Source organism: Phyllostomus discolor, chromosome 5 (genome assembly GCF_004126475.2).
Source record: "Phyllostomus discolor isolate MPI-MPIP mPhyDis1 chromosome 5, mPhyDis1.pri.v3, whole genome shotgun sequence".
In the NCBI taxonomy this organism is placed as follows: domain Eukaryota; kingdom Metazoa; phylum Chordata; class Mammalia; order Chiroptera; family Phyllostomidae; genus Phyllostomus; species Phyllostomus discolor.
The window spans coordinates 11,601,680-11,620,240 of record NC_040907.2 but is presented as its reverse complement, the minus strand read 5'-3'; the positions used below and the strand labels follow the sequence as shown (position 1 = coordinate 11,620,240).

The 18,561-nt window shown below is 52.5% G+C and overlaps 1 protein-coding gene across 2 annotated transcripts in view; it reads left to right on the top strand.

Annotated features, from left to right (window-relative positions):
* Positions 1-6,332: 6,332 nt before the first annotated feature.
* Positions 6,333-18,561, top strand: part of CAPZB (capping actin protein of muscle Z-line subunit beta) — a 122,199-nt gene continuing 109,970 nt past the window's right edge. The window contains exon 1 of one of the 2 annotated variants that reach the window (XM_028513423.2): positions 6,333-6,474. In XM_028513423.2, the coding sequence (XP_028369224.1) occupies positions 6,472-6,474 (3 nt within the window). In that variant the 5' untranslated portion in view covers positions 6,333-6,471. The remainder of the gene's footprint in view (positions 6,475-18,561) is intronic. The other variant, XM_036025412.1, reaches the window with a different exon arrangement.

Here is an 18,561-nt window from a genome sequence, read left to right as displayed (position 1 = left end):
TTTTTTTAAACAGAACGTGTGAGACACTTAGGCATGCTTAAAACCACAGCAATCATCTGGTTGCCAGGGAGCAGTTGAACAATCTGGGGAGAGACGGTATAATTGAAGAGTAAGGATCCTGAGAAATAGATCTCCAAGAGGGAATATGGTTTACGGCATTCCTCAAACTTACTTGATGGGCCACCCCTCTTCATGCAGAGTTTATTTTGACCAGAGTTCTGCAGAAAGCACAATGGCCCAAATTATGTCAAGGGCCCATAACCAAATTAATTAGTATGGCCAAGGCCATACTTTGGCTTCAGCCAATCAGAATCCTCTCTTTTGGAGCTAGGGGTGGGCTCAACACCAGCCAAACTGAATGAGAACGAGAACGGGCTCAGTTGTAGTAAAGAGAGGGTGTGCATATGTGGGGGATACCCCAGAAGTGATCTCCATACCAGCTGAATGGTGGGGAAGATGGACTTACCAGGTGGCGTCCCTTCCCTCCTAGTCTAGCGATGGGTTAAAAGCTGCCTTATTCTAGAGTCTTCTTGTATCTTCAAAGGTAAAATAAAATACCTAAAAGTATTCCAAGACCCACAACTCAGGAAGCAGTGCAGGCCTGTTAAGTCAGAGGCGATTTAGGAGCTAAGCAATCCTCAGCCCGTGGATACTTGTGTATTTACTAACCCAACAGTTCCAGCTATGGGGACTTACTTGCAGAAGGAAGGCTAGAAAGCATGTTGGGCAAACTTCTGAGTAGCACCTGCTTTAACGTGTCCTGTAGTAGCTGATGAGCATCACAGAAAAATTTCACTCGGTCCTGGCTGGTGTGGCTTAGTGGATTGCATGCTGACCTGCACACCGAAAGTCACTGGTTTGGTTCCCAGTCAGGGCACATGCCTGGGTAGCAGGCCGGGTCCCCAGGTGGGTGCATGAGAGAGGTCCTGACTGATGTTTCTCTCCCTCTCTTTCACCCTCCCTTCCCTGCTCTCTCTAAATACAACCTTATTAAAAAATTCAGTATTTGGTGGAAGGCTGTTTCATCAACTCCTGGAGATTGCTTCTCCTTTCTTCAGGGGGTGGCCCTGTTTGGCTCTGAGCTTCCCTGCCACCCTGCCTCAATGCAGCAAACGTGTACAGGCACCTACTATGCGTGATTGTCACGTTATACGCTGGAATATAGTATCATCTTTTGATGTTTACAAAGCACTTTCCTACCTATAATCCCAATGTCATGATTCTGAGAAAAGACATCGAGTCAGAAAGACGCAAGTGAGGATGGATTCCTCTATTCACTTATCTGTGTGACCGTAGGCAAGCCATTTCATCCAAGTCTTCTTTTTCAAATAAATGATAATAATGGAAGTTCCTAGCTCAAAGGATTGTTGGGAGGGACCAATGAGATAGTACAATAGATTAGCACATGGTAACCACTCAATTTTAAGTAGCTATTACTTTATCATTCATTCATGTGCACTTATTCACACAGTAATCATGTGATGTTGACACTATTATCTTCTTCCACAGATCCCCACTGAGTGCCTATGATGTTGCAGGTGCTGAAGACCCCTAGTGACCAGCCGGATACAAACACGAAGGAGCCCAGAGCAGAGCCTTCAGAAAAGGAAGAGGCGCTGTCGCAGGGACCTTGGGGAAAACCTGAGCATCGGGGCAGGGGCATCACGGAGCCGTTGGTAGTAAGATGAGGCCCAGGGGGACCACTGGCTTCTGCACCTTGGAGTTTCCTGCTCAACAGGTGGAGGCAGAAGCTCGACCCAGACTGATCTGCAGAGAAGCTGGAGTTGGTGTGGAAAGAGCAACTGCTGAGAACTCACAAGAGTTTTGACATAAAGGGGAGAGAAAAAATGGGGAGGTGGCTGGAGGGAGACATAGGATTAAGGAGATTTTTGTTGTTAAAGCTCTAAAAAAGTGTGAGATGTTGGGGCACGTTGTTTTCAGAAGGTGGGGATATTCCAGTGTAGAGGGGGAACTGGCAAGGAAAGAGGGATGCAGAGTGCCTGTGCCAGGGTTGGCTCTGATGGGTGCGCACACCCTGTGTTCGCTCTAAGACTCCGGAAGGCAGAGAACGTAGGCAAGGCATGGAGTTGTTGGCAGAGGAAAGGGCTCCTGCCTGCTTGGTTGTACTATCTCCGTAATGCATGAGGCAAGCTGGTCTTTTCAGAGTGAACGATGAGAAGGGGACCAAAGAAGGAGAGTGAAAAATCATCCTTACAGCGTGCGGGTCATTGAATGCAGCAGGGAAGTATAGCAGGATTGTCTCCTGCTATAATCTCCTTCAACGTGTGTGGTCTTCAGTTTAACGTGACACTAGTCACCGTTAGTTTCCCAGCAATGTTCTTATATTCTGATGTAAGCGGCGAGTAGGAGGTTGGCCAGGTTTAACCATGTCGGGCATGTTAGGAGACAACGGGCAAAGGGGTTACGGGTTTTTGCCAGGACGTGAGTCTCATGGTCATTGGCTAAGCTGGTGAGGAGGAGCATGAGCCTGTGGGGGAGGATAAATATGAAAATCTGGCAGGGTCAAAGGTTTGCAGGTCTTGAAGTCGAAGAAATGCTTGTGTGTGGTATTTTAGTAAAGAGGCTAAAGTCAGATCTGAGATCTCTGCAGTTGTGTTTTCTGAGATAGTGCAGTTATTGGTGAGAGCGAGTCCAGGGTAAGACCGATGAGAGCGGGTATCTGAAGAAAGAAGAAGGAAAAGCTTCACTGGTAAAGGGAAGAAACGAGTAAGGGAGAAGTCCGTAAGATTTCTAATGGATTGTGCTTGTGGATCTGAAGTCACAGAGTAAGGTTGCAGGAACTGAGATGAAAACCAGTTTATGAGAGCAAAAAGGAGGGGTTGCAGGTGGAAAAATATGATAGTGAGAACTTGAAGGGGCCTGGGTTCTTGAAAGAGGAAGGGAGGAGAAAAAGTACCAAAAATATTTATGGTGCTTGCCTGCCTACCCACAGACTCTTGTAGGCAGTCATGACGCCAGCTGCCACCACGCTCATAGCAATAGTTGACTGGTCAAGGGGTGAGCTCTGAGCTACGGGCTGCCAGTCTGTGGGCTGGTCAGTGACCTGTTCAATGAGCTGTCCACGCTAAAAGATGCATTAACTGAATTCTGTCTTGGGGTCTGAATTATGAAACAAAAAGAATTTGTCAGTTCATAGAGCAAGCTGATGCAGAGAATAGAGGAGGACAAAGGTCACCAGGATGGACCTCTTTCAGGCAGAGATGTCGAGGGAAAGGGCTACAAGCTGAGGATGCCAGACATGAAGGAAGAATGTATCAGATGCATCAAAAGCAGCAGACATGGGGCCTCATGAGAGAGACGGAGTAGCCTGCCCCTGAGTTCTGGGTTGGTTCCTGAGCCTCCTCATGCTAAGGTAACAATTTTCAAAGGCTTTTGAGCAGGGAAGCAACATAACCAGGTCTGGGGTTATATGTGGGCTCCGGTCCCAGAATGCCTGGCTGTGCCATCCTTAGTTATGTGATCTCGGGCAAGTTGCTTAACCTTTCTGGACCTCAGTTCCCTCATCTGTATAGTGGGAGTTACAGCACTGCCCTCACAGGGGCGCAGTGAGGATTAAATGAGAAAATACGGGTAATACATTTTGAACAAAGGCTTCTTTTCAACCTTATATTCTTTCTTTATTTTAAAGATTTTATTTATTTATTTTTAGAGAGGGGAAGGAAGGCGAAAGAGAGGAAGAGAAACGTCAATGTGTGGTTGCATCTCACACACACCCTACAGGGGATCTGGCCTGCAACCCAGGCATGTGCCCTGACTGGGAACTGAACCGGCAGCCCTTTGGTTCACAGGCCCATGCTCAATCCACTGAGCTACCCCAGTCAGGTCAATCTTATTTCCTTTAAGTAAACAGTTCAAGTGTCATTTCTTTCACAAAACTTTCTCTCACGCCCTCATTGGTCCCTTGGCTTCCAGGAGGCATATCACCTTCTCTTGGTCCTCCTTCTCTGTGGCCTTGCCCAGTTCCTCTTTATCTCCTTGACCTCTTCTCTCCACTTTCACCTCCTACGTGAGTTCACTGAGTTGTCTTGGGCTCTTAAGTACCTTAAAATATCATTTATTAGGTAACAGTTCTCATAAGTTTATCACCAAGTGATAAAGTGATAAAGTCTCCCCAACTCCAGACTTCTATGTTTGATTTCTTATTTGGCACCTCCATTGAAATCTCCAATAGGCAATTTAAAATATAACTTGCCCCAAAGTGATTCTTATGCCCCTCAAAAGACCCTGTTCCTCCTTATAAGCTTCCATAGATAAAAAAAAAAAAAGGCAAACCCTTTAGATGTTGATAAAGCTAAAAATCTTAGCATCATCCTTGACTCCTTTTTTTTTTCTCTCATGCCCACCACCAATCCATCAGCAAAAATCCAGAATGTGATCTCTTCTTGCCATTTCAACGTTACTGCCCAGATGGAAGCTCCTTCATCTCTCTGCAGTGTGACCTTGGATTACCTCTTGGGTCTCTGCTATGAGGATTAAATGAGTTATTATTTGTAAAGTGGTTAACGGCGTCTATCCCATAGGAAGCCCCATTTAAGTGCTTTTTTAAGTAAACAAAAAATGACTTGAATACAGAACTAGCTTTCTAACAGCCCTAGTCCCCCTGCAGTCTATTTAGAATACAGCAGCCTCCTGATACTTTTAAAGCCCAGGCCAGACAGATCCTGTTGCTGTGCAGCACCTCTCTGACCTCGGCTCCCAGCCCTCTCCTCTGAAGCAATCTGGGGTAGCCACCTTGGCCTTGTTCCATGAACACACCAGGGACTCTCCCCTTTGGGTCTTTGCCCTTGTTTGTGCCTCCTTCTGATTGGATGCTACTAAGTTAGATCTGTTCTGGCCTCCTTTTGCTCATTGACCTGTCTCATCCCTCACTGATTTTCCTCCACATCTCCAATCACCACCTGACACTCCATCTACTTGGTAGCTGATTGCCTTCTCTCCAATGTTAAAGATCTGCAACAACATGGACTGTCCTGTTTATTGCTCTATCTCTAGTAGGTGCTCAATAAATATTTAGCAAATGAAAAGAATCCCTAAGTGCCATTCCCTTCTATGACTTCCCATAATACAGTCTGGAATCATTCTTTTGGGATTTACCTAATATCCCCTTTTATGCAGGTGGCAGGTTTTACTCCCTTGAGTTGGGGGGGTGGGGGAGGGGGGTGGGGCAGTGACAAGGACAGAGCCTGGCTCCTGGTAATAATTCCTGTCGTTTATGCAACACTAATTTACAATCCCCTCATAGATGATTTGATTCTCACAAAAAAGAGGAAACAAGCTAGAAAGGGCAGGGCATCTTAGGTCTCCTGTCTTCTAGACCAAGCTCAACAAATACTTGAATGAAGAGAGACCAAACAAAAAAAATTTTTTTTAAGTCATTCAGTGGAGTGATGCAGCCCCACTGGACAAATGGGCTGGTTGTCTGCAGGATGTGTAAAAATACAACACCCAAAATTATTGAGCCCAGTTTTCTAATTCCTACCTGTGCAGTCCTCACAGCTATCCTTTAATTTACATATACTAAGTGCTCTAAAAGTGGTGTGGCCCAAGGCACTTTTTTTTCATCTTCATCTCAGGACATACTGAATTTAGAGAGAAGGGAGAGGAGGGAGAGAAACATCGACAGGGAAACACGGATGGGTTGCGTGGCCGACCAGGGACAGAAACTGCAACTTAGTCATGTGCCCTGACCGGAAATCGAATCCACGAACTTTCTGTTTAGGTGACGATGCTCCCAGCAAATGAGCCACACCGGCCAGGGCCCAAGGTACTTTTTAAACAGATCGGGCTCAGATGCAGCGGCTAGCTTCAGGTCCCGCAGGTAGCAAGCGGCAGCGCTGGTTCGCTCATTACGCTCTCGCCGGGCTGGGCTCGGCCCGCGGGCCGCAGCAGTTCCGGGTCCGCCGGGCGCGAGGGAGCGTGCACCGGGTGCGGCGGGGAGGGACTGACCCCTCCCAGTCCAGTGCTTTCCGCATCCCCGCCCGGGAAGCTGGCGGTCACGGTCCCAGCCACCTGCTTCTGCAGCCCCAGAGTGGATGGGTGCGTCTGGGCGCGAGCAACAGCCCCCGCCCTCGAAGTCAGCCTCGGTGCGGGAAGTGCAGCCGCACTGGGACCAGACCCCCAGCCCGCCCACCCGGCCGGCCGCCGCGCCCGGTCCCGCCCGCAGGACCCACCCCTCACTTCCCTGATCCGCGCTCCTCCCCCCGGCGCCGAGCTCCATACTTGGCGATCGCCGCGGCCCTGCGCGCTCATTGGCGGAGAGCCGGCTGCGTGGGGGGCGGGCCCGGGCCGGCCGGGGCGGGGAAGGAAGGTGGCGGCGGCCCGGCGCTGGGGGAGGGGGGCGCTGACCCGGATGTTCACTCCTGGGCACCCGGGGAAGTGGAAGCGCCGGGCCCTGCTGCTGGGGGGAGAGCCACAGACGCCGGGACCGGGACCGCCGCCGACGCCGCCACCATGGTAAAAGCCCGACGTCACCCTCCCCCAGCCCCCCGGACCCCCGCTGGAGCTCATGCTCCCCTCCTTCCGCCGACGCCCGGCCAGTGAAGGGTGGGTTCCCCCGGGTGGGGGAGGGGCGGGGTTCCGGATCTCAGGTAGACACTCTCCGTGAAGGCTCAGGAGGGGCCGCCGCTGGCTTGGGTGGGCAGAGACCCTGCCTCCCTCTCCCAGTCCCCGCCCTTGGCTCAAGCTGGAGCCCCACTGCCCACCTCGGGGTCCTGGCTAGCCTCCTCTATGGCCCAGGCTAGCCCCCCCCGGACCTGTGGGTCAGGCACCCACTCCGGTGACCCAGCCGTGGTCTCCCTCCTCTCTGTGGCCGGGACTACGTTCCCTTTCCTCGTCCCTACGGCCCAGGCTAGGCCGTCGTTTCTCCCTCCCATGGCCAGGACTAGGCCTCGGTCGCCCTTCTCCGTGGCCTCAGTTCGGACCCCCGCCCACTTCTCCACCACCCCCTTGCAGTGGCCTCAGCCTAGATTTGTTTCCCTTCCTGCATGGTTTCAGCCTGAATTTTCTCTTCCCTCTCTGGTCCTAAGTCTGAACCTTCTTCTCCGCCCATGCCTCCACCTGGACGTCCCCCCCCCCCCCCCCATCGCCTCCCCTGGACTCCTCATCACCCTTAAGAGAAGCCTGCGCCGGTCCCCTTCTGTCCTGGACTTGACTCGCTCTCCAGATCGTGCTCCCAGCTCTGCCCTCGACCCAAGTGGTCCACTCTACCCAGGGCGAACCGTTGCCGTCTCTGGGAAGCGAAGGCAGTTTTCCGTCCCGGGGTGGTAACCGGTGGTCCTGCGGTTGTGCCGTTCCAGGTTTATGGGTTGCCGCATCTGGGAGGCCGTCAGGGAGCGAGCGAGGGAAGGGTGGACATCTGTGCCCGGAAGGTAGCACTACGATCTGCGGGCCCTTCTGCAGCTGGCGCCTCGGTTCCCGGTTCCCCGGTGCCCCGTGCGCGGTGCTTGCAGAGCGTTCTGCCGGCGGCCGGGCCTGAGTGAAAGCAGAGGGTTGGGGGCGGGGGGAGAGCCCACAGGGCAGGGATGAACGCACAATCGCCCTTGTGAGGCTGCAGCCCTTGGGGGAACCAGCTGGCCCCCAGGCCAGCATGCGGCCTGGACACGATGTACCCCAGCAGACGCAGCCTCCCTTTCCCCCTGAATTGTCAGCTCGTGAGGGCTGGAACTGCTGATTATGGAGGTATCTCGGATCAGGTGAGCCAGACTCAGAGGGAGAGGCTAGCTCCAGTCGTGCTGTTTGTTTTGGTAATGAAAGCAGGTGCTCTCCGGGGGCCCTGAGGTGAGATCTCACATAGGCCAGCACTGTAAGCATGCCCTCCAGTCCGCTTTGGAACCCTCTGCAGAGCAGACCCAGCACCTAGGTTGGAAGGGCCAGAAGGCTTCTGTCTCACGTGGCCAAGGAACCTTTGGAGATGGACTGACAGCTCCCCTGGCTTCCACCCTCTCCCACCCAGCCCTGGCAGATACTTGCACGTGGACTTCGGGCCCCAAAGGGTTTGGAGGATCTTGGTTCCTTGTTTAATTAAGGGGTGTTGCTGAACTGGGGTGACTAATTCAGACCGTCCAAGCTTTTTCTTGATGCCTTCCTGTGTGTTAATCAAAAACGTGACCTATGCCATTTTTCATACTGTTGGACTATTCATTGGCTGAGAACTGGCTGCAGGGGGCAGGGGTGGGGGTGGGGGTGGCGGTGGCCCAGCCCTAGGCCTGGGTGGGGAAAGACACTTCTGAACATATTTGGGTGAGGACTTAAAGAGTGCAGTGAGGTTTTGTAAATGTGGCCCTGGGTGTTCTTAGGGCAAAAGCAGGAGAGGGAGTGGGTGGGGTTGCCAGGTGGGTGTGAATGAGGCCTGGTCTGGGGGCCGGGGGAGGGGGTGTCTTGCCTTGGCCCTGGGTACCTGATTCTCCAAACATGACGGGAAAAAGGCCCTTAAATGGTCCAGGAGGCTTTTCAGGAGGCCTATGCTGGGTCTTATTTGGACAATCTGAAAGGACTATGGAAGGGGTGGAGGAAAAGGGCTGCCATTACTGGAGGGGCTGTGAGCTTTACCTGTAGGAGCTCATTTAATCCATAGAGAGCCTTTCGAGGAAATGCTGTCCCCATTTCACAGGTGAAGAAGCTGAGACTCAGAGGATTGAATAACTTAATCAAGGTATTGCTCAGTCAGTGGAAGCATGCCTGGCAGGCTCTGAACTTTCTCCTTCCCATTGTCTCAGGCTGCTTAAGTGTGGGACGATATAAAGGACACTGTTTAGATAACGTAATAATCAGGTACTCATAGAAGGCAAGGGAGGAGTGGCCTTTACTGTCTTCCACTCTACCAACTGAGGTATTGCGGGAAGCACTGGAACATTTATTGACTATGGGTTGTGTACTGGGTCCTTTGTGCAGGAGACATTTAATTGTGAAGTAGTGGTCATGGTGATTCGATCCTATTTAGCTTGGACCAGAATGGGAGCTCTCTGAGGGTAGGGATTTTTGTCTTGTTTTTTTTTTTCCCATGGCTGTATCTGTGGGGCCTAGAAGAGCACCTAGCACTTGGAGGAAATGGCTTAGAGTGCTCTCTTTTGGGGTGTGTCTGTCCTTGAACTTAGCCTCTTGGAGTTCATGCTCGTTCTCTAAGTAACTTGTTCTTAGTGTCCCCTGGGTTGATAAGTAATGTCTGCTTATTGTCATTTATCCCCTACCTGAATACTCGGAGTCCCAAACTGTGTGGACAGCTGGGGTGAGGCCAGAGCGGTGGTGTGGGGTTGCAGCGTAGGCACGTGAATTCAGAGCCCTGTGGTTTTCATTTCCAGTAGGTTTGATGGTGGAGAAAACAGCTAGATCTCGGCTATCCATGGAGGGAAAGAGCAGTTTGAGAATCTAGAATGCACTGGACTTAGGAGTAAATCCCATGATTTTTGTTGGCATCAGTTTAAGAATGCATAGGCAAGTGGAATTTATACGAGTTCCTTCAGCAGGTAATAGTCTCACCACTGTCTGTAGGTGCTTTACAGTTTAAAGCATTTTTTCCTTACTTAGCTCCAGGTTCTAATTTAGGAATTATTATTCTAACGTAGCATTATGATTCTGGCGGTGGTGGGGGGGCTGTCACAGCGGGGGGACAGGGGAGGGCCCCTTGTGAGTTGGCTGTCCAGTGAACACGGTTTTGCCTGGCAGGCGCCGAGCGGTGAGGCCTGTCGCGCTGTTACAAGGTGAAACGATATAGTTCGCACTAATGTGTGCTGGCTCGCTTCCTGGTGTGGGGGAGGGACGTGGCTCGGCTCAGACCCCTTGCATATGTATGGTCTTACTCATTTAAATCCCGCCGGTCTCTCTCTCTGTGGTGGGATACTTGAAGAAGCAGACAGAGATTGATAGGATTGATAGCTTGAGATTAAGGAGATGATAAATCATATATTCGTAAGCAGATGATCCTGTTTACAATTCGGAAGTCCTATGTTTTCTTTTATATTCTGTGGGGGAGAGGACAGATGACTGGCAGCACAGAAATGGCCAGGGAGGTACACCGACCATGGAGACTCCTGTCGCTCAGGTGAGGAATGCTTGCTGGCAGGCAGGTGCAGGCTAGGCAAACACAGAAGTGCGTTGGGAGGTACCCAAAGCCACAGGATAACTGACTCCACTGTATGTGTGTTAACTGCTTTCTCCGTGCGGCTCTCTGTGCGGAGGACCTGCTGACGAGCCCGACGGGCAAGGGGCGCAACGGGCAAGGGGCCGAGCCCTCAGGCTTGCTCTGCTGGGGGTGGGGAGAGGCCTGTTTAATCTGCCCGGTGTTTAGGTAGGTCGCACCTTGTTTAAAGTAAGTGCAAGAGCATTTGCATGAGATGTGGCCTGAGGCTTAAGAGAAGGTTGGGGCTCACGCCAGGCTTCACTCCCAGGCCTGCTGGAGTGTGCCTGCCCTCGTCTCCGCCATCACCAGTGGGAGTGGAAGTGATCCCTGCATGTCACCTGTTCCTCTGCGGGCCAGGAGCTCCCCCATCCAGGAACGTGACCTTGTGCCACGGAGGCCCGGCCCTTCTAACCCGGTAGCCACCATTGGTTGGGGGTCGGTTGTGATCCAGAAACGTGACTTAGGTTTTACCTTACCCTCCGTTTTACTTACAAGGGACCTGAAGCTTGAGTGACCAGTGTGAGTGGCGGCCCTGGACTCAGATCTGGGCCCACCCGACACCTGTCTGGACACTCACTCTGTTTCTGAGAATCGGCGAGCAGTGGGACCCAGGCACAGGATTCTGTCCCCTTTCTCCTTGCAGCAGATCCCCCCAGTGAGGGCTGGGTGCGGAAGCCCAAAGGATGCAGTTGCAAGATCACCTGTGTTAGGGCTGCTGGCCAGAGCAATGCCATTTCCCAACTCAAGCCTTTACTGCTTAATGTTGCAGCGTAAAGGGGTGGAGACCGAACTATGAGCTTTGGCCTAGCGATTCCCCCTGCAGCGGCCCGCCCGGGAGGGTTCAGTCTTCAGAGGGCAGCAGCGCAATTTCGGATGTTAGGATTTAGGAGCCAGACTGACTTCTCGGGATAATAACAGTACCTCCTGACAAGGCCTTTGTGGGGATTACATGAAATAATAGTGCATGTCAAGTGCTTCAAACAGCATCTGGCACGTAGTTATGTGAGTACTGTTGTTATTACCATCATCACCACTTTATAGGTGAGGTTCAAAGGGGTGTGTGGTTAGACCCTCTGCAGCAACTCCGTGGTGGAGGAACTGGGTTTTTTGACTCCAGAGCTGGACCGCTTCCCTTCACTCCCAGCTGCCTGCTGAAGGCTTGCTTGAAGTGTGCGTGCCTTTGGGCTGTGCCTTGAACGAAGACCTTCTGTAGTAGAGCCCAAGGCTCTGCTTCTCCACAGAAGGGGGAGCCCCCTGTGCCCTGGGCACGACTGGTGGCCCTAGTCCAATGCTAGATCTGAGGCCCAATGCCACGTTTGTGCCCGGTGGAGCCCCCAGGCTTGGAGGAAGAGCGTCATGACGTGGGAGCTCCGTGAGAACAGGGGCCTTGTCTGTTTGAGTCCCCCTCACTGCCCCACACCGTGTACTGGCCGCCTGGCGCTTGGTAAGCAGTGAGGGAATGAGTGTCGAGTGGAGAGGTGCTGCGTTTTCTTTGTTGCCTGCTCCACAGACCACGTGCTTGGCAGATTTGGGTTGGGGTTCTGTCTCTGGTACTCAGCATGTGACTTGAGTGAGGATCCCCATCTCCCGCAGCCTGTTTCTTGAGGGTAACATTTTACAGGATACCCAGAGAAAGACATGAAATGGGTGATGTATTTAATCTCGTGCTCAGTGCACAGTGAGTGGTAGCTGTGACTGTTTTTTGCCTTATTCTGCTTTCCACACAGTAAGGAACACAAACAGGCGCCCTGATCCCTACCCTCTAGTCCAGAAGGGGAGGGGAGGCAAGCTGCGACCGAGAAGTCCAGTGTAGCAGGAAGGAGGGGGTAATAGAAGAGACTTAACAAGGCCCCGTCCGCCATCCCCACAGGCTTGGCTTGCATTTCGTCCCCTCCGGGAAGCCCTGCAGACCCCTGCAGCCCTCCTCGGGGCGAAGCCTGGGAGACCTTGCCCGGGCAGAGAGGAGGTGGTGGGGTGCGGTCGGGTGGAGGCCCTTCCAGGCAGGGGCCTGGAAGAAAAGCAGAGGTCTGGGTACAGTCAGCCTTGTGAGTCTGGGGACCAGCCGCAGGGGAGCCGGAGTGAGGGCGGGCGCCTCAGTCTGGGGAGCGCGTTGCGGAGCGCCTGAGTTGCTAAGCTAAGGAGTTTGCATTTCATCTGAGACAGTGTGGAGTCAGTTCAGTTTTTGACAGGGCAGGTGGAAATTTGAGGAGGCTGGCAGAGTAGCAGTGTTTTAGGGAGAGTCATCTGGCCCGGGCGTGCAGGAGGTCCAGGAAGATTCGCAGGCACCTGCTGTGAAGCTGTGACGGTCCCAGCCCTGGGGCGGCTGCAGGCCTGGGGAGGAAGGGCCAGTTGAGGAAGATAGGACGGCAGAGTGGGATTTGTGATTTACCACCTCTGGGGCCGAGGGGTGATGCGGTTGTCCCCAGGGCTCCCCATCGAAGGCATTCTGATAGGATAGGACAGAACAGTTTATCATTGACCCGACAACTGTTTCTGGTAGTTTAAATCCTAGATGGCGGTGTCTGCAGAGCCCTGATAGCCTGTGAACAACTGACTGGGATTTCAGTCCCGGTAGCCCAGGGATCGCCCCCCCACCCCCATCCTGCCGGTCTGTGTCTGCCATGGTGCCGGCTTCTGCTCGTGTGCAGGCATTGGGCTGTGGGGACACGGGCGCCCAAGCCACCCAGTCTGCTGAGGGGACAGAGCCCAGAGATGCAGGGTGGAAGCACAACCCTGCAGCTCTGTAATAGTGACAGGCTGTAATAGTGACAGGAGCTCTTCTTTTAAAAAAAAAAGTTTTCAATTTTATTTTTAAGATTTTTTAAAACTTACTTTGCCTCTCACATATCCTCAGCTGGGGACCTGGCCTACACCCCAGGCATGTGCCCTGACCAGGAATCAAATCAGGGACCTTTCAGTTTGCGGGACGATGCCCATCCCACTGAGCCACACTGGCTGGGACAAGTGACAGGAGCTCTTTTTAACTGGCCCCTTTCCAATACCCAAAGTGACCCTTGTTACACAGGCAAGGCCGCCGAGTCCTTGCTGGGAGCTCGTGCTCTGCACACCAGGCTCTTCTGCCTCTAGTGTCGTTTCCCTTAGGTCGCTCACTTGTGGGCACGCCCTGAGCAGTCAAACAGGCCCGTTGGGCGTGAGGCCGGAAGTTAAATGCAGGAGGAGGGTGGAAGCAGGTAAATAGGAGATTCAGGGCGACTTGGGCATGAGTGCAGAAACGGGGCAGTGGAAGCCCACCATACAAGCAGGCTTGGGGGCCTGCTCGCCTTTCCCTTTCCCTTCCCCCCCCGCCCTGTTCCCACATCCCTGGAAACCTGTGAAAAGGAGCCCTCACCTACAGCTTTCTGTTGTGATCGCTGTCCCATAGCTGTCTAGTCCTGTAGTCCAAGGCAGCAGCCCTGGTGGTCGCCATCCACTTGCCCTGTAGGGGTGGTTGTGAGGGTTGAGTTTAGGTGTGGAAAGTGTAAACCGTGCCTGGCCGTCTGTAAGCACAGCAGGAGTGTGGGGCGTTGTGTGGTCATTTTATTCATACAGGTGGTTGATAGGTGGTGTCTCATCTAACCTCGCAGCCAACCTGGAAGGCAAGCGGTGGCCCCTTTGTCCTGCCGAGACCTCCCGAAGAGGAGGAGTCCCCTGCCCGAGGCTGTAGTCTTCAGGGCTTCCAGCCCAGTGTTTTGTGACTGAACAGTTCTCACCACACTGCGGATGACAAGCAGTCCTTACGACTGGCCCAGAACCTGAGCTCACACTGTTTCTACTGCTCTGTGAAGCTTCCTCTTTTAGCACTTAACACGGCCCTTCTGAGGTAGGGTCTGACCCCAAACCATTGTTGTTTAGCATTACTTGGACTTCGTGTCTCAGAGGTTTCCGTAAGAGGACTTAAGACAGAGGACTCACTACATTTGCCAAATGAGATACCTTTCACTAAAAATACTCAAATATGAAAAGGTGCTTTTGCACATACCCTTCTTCTGGGGTATGTGAGTCGTGAGCAGCGTCCTGTTGGAATCGAGCACCGCCTTGTGATCCTGAGTGCCCTCTTCCTTCTCAGCCAGAGCTGTGATTGGTAGGCCAGAGTTCGGGTCTGCATCGCCCACATCTGATGTTGCCACTCCAGGCTTCTCCGTCCTGAGGCTTGGGTGTGATGGGGTGTATCTGGCTTCACGAGGATGGGCTGTTGGCACGTGATTTTGTGCTGGGAAGCGGAGAGGAGGTGCTTTTACCCACTGCGCACTCCTGGTGGAATCTCCTTTTAGGACCTGTGGCCACTGCAGGAGCCTCTCTTGAATGTTTCCCTGTCTCATCTCTGGCTTGGTTTTTGTCACTCTCTGCTTCTCTTCTGAGCACAGCTTGCTGGTGACCACCTGGCCACTGCGTGGTCCCTGGGGCTGTGGACCCATCACCAAGGGTCACAGACCCTGACACCGCTTGGCCACTGAGGTGCTTTGCACTGGTGAGAATTTCTGAAGTGCACTGTCCTTGCTTCCTGTGCGTCTCCCTCCAGACCAGCTCCCTTCCTGGACTCTCTCCCGGCCACGGTGGGTGTGGTCCCCTGGTCATCCTGAGCTCCGATGCCCATGACTCGATGTTAGGGAGTGCATGTGTGGACCCGTTATTAGAGGCGCCCTGAGATGGCAGGCTTCGTCCCTTAAGTTACTAAGTAGTCCCCGCAGGGTTTTCTGTTAGTCCAGCAGAACCGCCTGCCTTCTGCCAGTGTGTCTGCCGATACTCAGGGTCACTCGCTCTCACTCTCCCAACTCCATCCCTGTGAAGCTGTTCCCTCTTTGTGCAGTTTAGGAAACTGAGGCTCAGAAAGGTTCAGTGACTTGTCTGAGGGCCCCCAGCTAGTTAGGGACCCAGGTCCATCCCACTCAAAAGCTCATGCTTGTTCCCTCTGCTGCCCTGCCTCGTGTGGATGGCCTCACCAGGGCGCGTAGTTGATGGACAAGGAAACTGAGGTCGAGAGAGGTCACCTGGAGGTCCAGCCACAGTGGCCGAAGCCTGGACTTGGGTTAGGAGATGAAGGGTTTCTTCTGGTTCAGGGTGTTGAAATGAAAGCAGCGGGAACTTTCTGAGCTGTGGTCTCGTATTAGAGAGACACCTGCTAAATCTTCAGGTGTTAGGTATGTCTCCGTCTGCCACCGTACGGGTGTGCCTCGGCTTTCTGGGCAGCACGGTTGCTCTTCGTGCACCTCGTTGTGGCAGCCCCTTGTTGGTGGCCGTTGGTTGTTGAATGACTGCGTGAAGGAATGTGTGCGTGAATGGGTGGATGTCTAGCAGGTCCTCAGTAAAAGCAGTTCAGCCTAAAACTGACGGAACACCAGGGTCAGGCAGTTCTGGTGGGAGACCATTTGCGGTGACCGTTCGGACTTGAGCCCTCAGCTGAATGCGGCCTCTCAGGAAGTCAGGGTGTGCTCCTGGTCAGTGGGTGTCACTTCAGGCGGGAAGGACAAGAACAGAAGGAGCGGAGCCGTGTGTGCCTCCGTGGCGGGGTCAGCACGTTCTTGGTCTGTTGGGGACCGCGCTGGCGGAGGCTGCCGGGAGGCGTGGCAGGGCGGGGTCAGGGCTGTATGGAACAGTGGTCACATTAGCACTAGTGTTCACTGGTGGCTCCGTGCATGGTGGGCGCGGGCCACTCGGCCCAGAGGCACACAGCTGGTCGTCCTGGGAGCCTCTGAAAGATCCTAGGCGGTTTTGGTTCCAGAGTCCGGGGGCACCGAAGGGCAGGTTCTGGAGCCTACTGCCTGGGTTCAGGGCCAAGCCTGCAGACGCAGGCAGCTTCCTTCACTCTCTGCCTCAGTTTCCCTGTCTCACAGTGAATAAAAGTATCTGATGGATTTTATGAGGATTACATGAGTTGATACATGTACATCCAGACACATGGTAACGTTAACTGTTACTGTTAACATTAGCAATAATACTATGTTATTACCAGTGACATGGACTCTTAGCGTGTTATTAGAGCTGAAAGAGACTTCAAATATGGAAACTCCCTGCGCTTTGTGTTGGAGTGAGTTTGGACCCTGTGTGGATACTTTGTCTCACACAGGCGGCGGTGCTTTTCCCATAGCTCCGTGGGAAGCCTTGCTGGGTAGGGGCCTTGCAGCGTGTCCACCTGCCTCTGTGAACAAGTTGTTTGAAATGGTGCTTTTTTCCAGGTTTCAATAAGAGTCACTCTTCTGGAAAATGGCTTATTTTTTTCCTTCTCTTGGCATGAGTGGCCAGCCCTGGAGCGCCAGTTACATTTGGTGCCCAGGACCTTTGAGGGGAGCGGGGCCCTTCAGCTCAACCCTCACCCACACCCCCCAGGTCCTGCGCTTATTTTCCAAAGGTGGCGAGTTGTCTGTCATAGGCTCCTCTTTGTGAACTGCCAGAGATCTGCAAGATTTTGCTGCCTCAGGGGTTTAATGGTTTATTTTAAGGGCATGTGTTTGATTTCAGGGCATGTAGAATGTTGAGGTTTGAGGGTATAAGAAGGAGGCAAGATAAAGGAAATGGTAAAAACAGCAACAGTTGTTGGAAGGCAGCCTGTGGGATATAAGGGAAGGAGACGCCTGGGTCTGAATCAGACCGTGAGCTTGAACTAGTTACAACAATACAGCGTCTCTCTCATCCTCAGCTCCCTGATTAATGAAATGGACACTAGGTTCTCCTCTTCACAGGGTAGTTTAGAGGATTAAATAAGAGTAAAGTGCTGTGACTGAGGCCTCATACGTGGGCACTTAATACAGGCTCATTATTATCTACAGGAATTTCATTATTGTCACGCAAATGAGTGCCATTCCACAGGGAAGAAAACTGGATTGGCTCTAAGAATATCCTTGTAGTGAGGAATACCATAAATATAAAAAGTTGGTGCAATGGCCCCACTAAGGAGAGGCCCTGGCTTTCCGGCTTCTAGAGGGGCTGCTCTTGGGTCGCTCTGCACGTTTGCTTAAGGGGTTTGTCACGCAAGGGGGCTTGCTTGCACTGGGCCAGCCCGCCTGGTCCTGCCGCCGTTCTGCAGATGCGGAAATGGAGGCCTAAGAAGTTCAGAGGCATCTTGTACAAATGCAAGATCACACAACTATTAAGGGGCAGAGGTGGCCTTTGAACTGGTCCTTCTATTCCAAAATCTAGCCCTTAATCCGCACCAGAGGCTGGTCCAAGGATGTCGTCGTTATGTGTAGGAGAAAGTACTTTATGTTGGTGGTCATAACAAACGTTCTTCAGCATTTTTGAAACATTTGCAGGTCAAAATAGACTGTTAAGTGGCTGCCCCTGGTTTTGCTTTGACAACTTGGAGCCATGTTAAAATGTGCCAAGAATGAGCTTGCAGCTTCTCCCATTTCTCGCATAGTAACTTCTGACCTGTAGTCAGGGTTTGGAATTAGTTTTTGCAGCCCTGAGTACTGTGGAGTCGTTTTTCCTCTCTGCCCTGCTTCCTCTCCTCTGTGTACATGCAGGTGGGTTCTGAAATAATCAGCGGAGTGTGGGGATGGTAGTTGTCGGTGGCCGTACTAGCATTCAATCTGGAAACCAACATAACTCCATGCCTGGCTGTGTGACGTTTGCAGCTGGAGCCAGAAAGAAGCAGAGGCCATAATTAGCCGCTTACCTAGACGGCCAGAAGGAAACTAGTTAGTCCAGCCCCAGGAGGTAGAGCCACACCCAGAGGTTTTTGACCTCAGAGAGCTGAGAGTGCTAGGCTGCGGGTGTCGGCACCTGCTCACAGATGGGCAGAATCTGCCTGTTCTCAGGTCTTGGCAGCCTGTATTCCTTTTCATCCTATTTGGCAATAGGTAGATTCCTGGGAAATAGGTCTAATCTTCACATTTCCTTAACCACTTTGACTTCCTCATTCCTTCCTTTAAATAACTTCCTCCAGAGGTGTTTATCTGATAGCTAGAATTCTCTTGCCCTCTGTTTCTGGTAAAACTGGCTGTATAGTTGTTGTTTTTTTTCCTCCCTGTGTTGATGGGCGATGGTTTCTGAGCTTGCTGAATTCCAGGTGAAGAGTGCACAGAAGCATCATGGGAATTTTCCCCAGGACCCTGCTTTTATTTTGATTCCATGGGATCTGTTTGTACATACTGACTGTTGAGGAAGTATTTCTTGAGATAACAGACAAGAACCGGTTGCCATGGTCCCTAAGGAAGGGCCCTCCCGTCATGTGACTGATTGGCAGAACAGGACACAGAAGTGGTATTGGGCCTTTCCGCGATGCTCTCCGAGTGCTTCATGCGGCTTGACTGTTCGTCTGACACCCTCGTAAGGCATCGCATTAACGAATAAAATTCTGTGAGTTGAATTCCATTACAGGCAAGATTCTCTAGGGAGAGGAAACACTATTTCCTGGCCTCGGGTGCTGGCCTCTGCTAGAACAATGCAGCCGGAGTCCACACCGCCTGCAGCAGCGGTCAGTGGGCCTC